Source organism: Macadamia integrifolia, chromosome 13, assembly GCF_013358625.1.
Source record: "Macadamia integrifolia cultivar HAES 741 chromosome 13, SCU_Mint_v3, whole genome shotgun sequence".
Classification (NCBI taxonomy): Eukaryota; Viridiplantae; Streptophyta; class Magnoliopsida; order Proteales; family Proteaceae; genus Macadamia; species Macadamia integrifolia.
This window is the reverse complement of record NC_056569.1, coordinates 19,783,932-19,788,535: the sequence shown is the minus strand read 5'-3', so window position 1 is coordinate 19,788,535 and position 4,604 is coordinate 19,783,932. Positions and strand designations below refer to the sequence as shown.

At 37.1% G+C, this 4,604-nt stretch overlaps 1 protein-coding gene across 1 annotated transcript; it reads left to right on the top strand.

The window, feature by feature from the left end:
- The first annotated feature begins 1,522 nt into the window (after window positions 1–1,522).
- Window positions 1,523–4,183, top strand: LOC122058589 (WAT1-related protein At5g07050-like). Its single transcript, XM_042621220.1, has 5 exons — window positions 1,523–1,701; window positions 1,782–1,961; window positions 2,324–2,741; window positions 3,557–3,708; window positions 3,797–4,183. Exons 1-5 carry the CDS (start codon window positions 1,556–1,558, stop codon window positions 3,978–3,980), a joined length of 1,080 nt encoding a protein of 359 aa, XP_042477154.1. The 5' UTR covers window positions 1,523–1,555; the 3' UTR covers window positions 3,981–4,183.
- Window positions 4,184–4,604: the final 421 nt, after the last annotated feature.

The following is a 4,604-nucleotide window of genomic DNA, read 5'->3' as shown; positions in this document are numbered from 1 at the left end:
TTCCACTTCCCCATGTATGTGGACGTACACAACACTTTCGGTAGCATTCTTTTATCCTTTTCTTAATTTTAAGTTTTTGATCCTCTGAAAAAAAAAAAAGTTCAATAAAATTTGAGACAACAAAATTCGAGATTGAGAGAGGTGGCAAAGTGGCGTCAATCTGACCCTTCAATAAATTCCAGTAGTAAGTATAGACGCACTGTTAATGGGTGAAGGCTGAAGCTATTAAACCCTATTTGTAAAACTAATTATCCTATTTTTCATAGCTGAGTATGGTTTTTTTGCTTTTTTTTTACCCTATAGCAAATCTTATTATTCTAATTTTCAACGGTTAAGGCTGATGTTCCATAACCATTAAACCCAATTGTTAAGCTTATTATTCTTTTTCTATTTTTAGTGTCAGAGGTTGATGTTCTATAGAGTGTTTGAATGACAATTCCATAAGTGTATTTAGAACTTGATACCTTATTTTCATTTTTTTAATATTTTATTCCAAAGGTTTGTTAAGATAAGGGTATAATATAATGTTCAAAAATAAGTTGAAATGGGCATATGAAAAGTTTTCGTTGTTGTTTATATTTTTATTATACACATGTGAAATGACACTAGAAACCTTAGTGGAAAAAATTATTTTAGTGCCATCTAATTTGGATCAAAGTCGAAATAAAGTACTCATATTAAACTATCGATCTAATTAGGAAAAAGAACACTACCCAATAGAGTCCCTGTCTCTCTGTGTCCTTTCACATGGAAGAAATGAATTGATCACCTTGCCCTTCCTTTTATATACGTATGCATATGATCCTATTGGCCCTCAAACGTGCAAAAGCTACATAGTCGGATCCAGATAAGGTTTACATATGAAAAGGTTCTCGGACGGTCCTGTGACTGACACCTAGATTTCACTAAGGCCAGAATCCAATGCATTGAAGAAAGTGACTTAATAGAATCCAGGTGTCCATCATAGGCCTGTATAAGAACATTTTAGTACGAGGACCTGATCTGAACTCCACACAATCTGGCAACAAGCCCCTTCCCATCCTTTCGAAGATGTAACACTTAAATCCAATAAAATTTAGGTCAAGAAAATTCAGCATCAATGAAAAGAGGCAATGTGGTGTCAACTTGACCCTTCAAAAATTCCAAACAAAAAGTACACAGTAACAACGGCTGAAGGCTGAAGATGATGTTCCTTAAACTATTAAACCCTATCGCCAATCTTATTATTCTATCTTTATTGACTGAAGCCTATGTTCCATAACTATTAAACCCAGTTGCAAACCTTGTTATTTTATTCTCAGTGGCTGATGTTTGATTCACCCATTAAAACCTATTCCAAAGCTCTCTCTCTCTCTCTCTCTCTCCCTCTCTCTGGTTCATATATGTTCACACGGCTGTGCCTGTGGCTGATGCTCCATGATAAGATTTGGGAACTTATTCTATCTCTTTATCTCTCTTCTGTGTTTGTCTGGTATCTATAAATGCTTGCCTTGATGAAATAACTAGGAAGAGATGGGATATGGGAGCCCTAAAGATATGTGCTCCTTATGTGGCTATGGTGCTGGTACAAGTAGGTTATGGTGGATTCAACATCCTCATGAAGATTGCCCTCAACAAGGGACTCAGTCAATATATCTTTATAGTGTACAGACACCTTATGGCCATGGTCTTGTTAGGCCCTTTAGCCTATTTCCTTGAGAGGTAATTAAGCTCTTTCCCCTCTGCCCTTTATATCACCTATTGCCCTTCATGATCATGCTCACTTTCTTCCATAATTGCAGGACACCTCGCCCTTCTCTTTCAATTCCCATAATGATCAAGGTCTTCTTCCTATCATCATTTGGGACTACAATTAGTCTCAATGTCTACTATGTTGGCCTTGATTATACTTCCCCGACTGTCGCGAGTGCATTAAGTAATGTCATCCCTGGTTTAACATTCATCATGGCACTTCTGCTCAGGTGATCTTTTATCAACAATCTGATTCTTATTCTCAGTTCTCTAGTCACTTCCCCTGCTGATGGCCATGCCAAAGGTGGGGGTTAGATTAGAGGCTTTTTGTTTGTTGTTTCTAGACTTTTTCGAATTTGTAGTGTTCTTTCATTTCTTTTATTATTAGTATGAGAAAGGTTAGGTATGCCTTCAGCTTTTCTGGAGTTGGCGGCTCAACCAATCGGAGGATTGGGATGGGATCGACATGGGGGACTTTTCCAATGGGGAAGAGGAGAGAGATAGATATAGATTTAGATATACCGCTAGCATACCCAACCTTTTCCCTATTAATATACATGATAGCTGTTGAGAACATTTTCAATTCATTCAGGTTGGAGAGATTGAATATCAACAGTGCTAAGGGGAGAGCTAAGGTCATTGGTACATTGATTTGTATTGGTGGAGCAATGATTTTTACTTTCTGGAAAGGAGGGTACCACTTCAAAGGCTTAACTAGAAGCCCATTGATAGACATTGATGAATCTAGAGGTTCTGTTCATGGGTTAAGGCACCACAAACAGGACTGGATTAAAGGTTCACTTCTTATTCTAACCAGCTATGTTGCCTGGAGTGTATCCCTCATACTACAGGCACTGGTTGCCGATGTCTATCCGGCGCCATTGACGTTGAACACTTTGATTTGTTTCATTGCTTCATTGCAATCTCTTGTTCTTGCTCTCTTCTTTGAGAGGGAACCAGCTTTGTGGAGACTACAGTGGAATGTTCAGCTTTTGACCCTCATCTATGCGGTAAGTTATATTCTATGCTTTGTAGTGGAAATAATAGTAACATAATAGCCTTTTTTTTTTGGTCGAAGTAACACAATAACCATAAGAGCTTAGGCTAGAATAGCATTTCTATTTCTGGGTCATGTTTCTCTTCCAAAATTTATTTTTTATATTTTTGTCTTGGGGCCAAATTTTGTGAACAAAAAAAGACACATTTGACAATGCATAGTAATTTCTATTTCTAGGGCAAAAAAGAAATAGAAACATATTTGTTATGCGCAATAATTTCAGTTTTTAGAACATCTATAAATTTGCAAAGAATGTCATTGAATACCCATTTGGTGGTGGTGGTGGTTGAAATTGAATTGGAGGTGATTTTTATTTTTCACATGAAAACATTACCGAGCCGGTGAATCTTTCCATACGTAAACGTCCCTGATCCGTGGATATGCCATCTATTTTCTCTCTTCATTTAATAGATACCATATCCACGGGTCAGGAATGTTCATGTACATTTATGTATGTAAAGATTCACCTCTCTCAACATTACCTGTCAAACGAACCTTGTGCTCATTAAAGAGCAACCCCCACTCCTCTTTTATTTTATTTAATTTTTTTCTCGAATAGAAAAGTTTCAAAAAATAAATAAATCAATAAATAAAAATCTCAACAACTTTTAATGTTTCTTAGCAACTAGTTCATTCCCATGAGCGAAAAAAAATGAACCAGAGGTAACAAACGTATTTCTATTTTTATTTTTTCCAATCTAAAAAAAAGTGTAATGATGCAAGGCCTTAGTGACCATTCTTTGTTTAATGACATTTGCTTCTTGACAGGGAATCATCAACTCAGCTTTAGGGTACTACCTACAAACATGGTGCATCAAAGAGAAAGGACCAGTTTTTTCAGCTATGTTTTGTCCCTTGATCCTAGTGATCGTTGGCACATTCTCAGCAATTGTCTTCGCTGAGAGACTTCACTTGGGAAGGTAGACAACAAAACTAAAATGATTATTCCTATTGGCAATTTCCAGTCTCAATCTCAGATGGGTATGGATTGCTTCTGCTCTCTTGCAGTTTGATCGGTGCATTCCTTATTGTGTTAGGCCTTTATACCGTATTATGGGGCAAAAGCACAAACAATTGCAGTGAAGGGAAGGATGGGGATGATAAAAGTTCTCTTGATCATCAGACACTAGAGATCTCTATAGCTAATCAACCCTTCAGCATGACCAACCCTACCACAAATAGAAAGAACTGACCAGTCTTTTATGTTCTACATTGAAGAGATTGTCATACAGTGACTCATTACAGGGTACATGAATTAAGCAAATGCCTTCTATAATTTGAAGGCAAAAAAAAAAATATTGCAAATACTAGACTATAATCATACAAATTCAACTGGGGAAGCTTAATCTATCACATAATCAGAGGTTATAATTGAAATGTATTGAAGCTGTAGGTCCCCCCCCCCCCGGTGGCAATATATTGAATTAATGAAGAAAGGAACATTCTAGGATTAACGCCAAGCATTCCAGGACAGTTTGATTACTTTAAAAAAAAATAAAAAAAAAAAAAATCAACCCAATCCCAACCCAACCCAGGTGTGAAGAGCAATTCAGAAACATAGGAGGTGCTTCGACAAGCTCTCTCTGCTACTAAAGAGGCTTTGAATGGTGATGATGGGGATCTCTTCACGGATAAGAAGGTACACCTGGTTGAGAATGGGGGATATGTGGAAGATAGAAACAGTGATGAATGAAGAAAGAGGTAAGCTACTCACAAGTCGCAGGAGAAGAAAGAGGTGAGATGGCATATGAAGTTGGAAGGATGGAAGCTCTGTTTTGATATCTCAAGGTTTTGTAATGAAAGGGTAAAATAGTAA

Excerpts from the sequence above, each read along its gene's own strand:
- LOC122058589 (XM_042621220.1), top strand. The coding sequence starts at position 1,556 with ATGGTGCTGGTACAAGTAGGTTATGGTGGATTCAACATCCTCATGAAG. Across the intron at positions 1,702-1,781 it reads TTAGCCTATTTCCTTGAGAG|GACACCTCGCCCTTCTCTTT; the intron begins GTAATTAAGCTC and ends CCATAATTGCAG. Across the intron at positions 2,742-3,556 it reads TTTTGACCCTCATCTATGCG|GGAATCATCAACTCAGCTTT; the intron begins GTAAGTTATATT and ends GCTTCTTGACAG.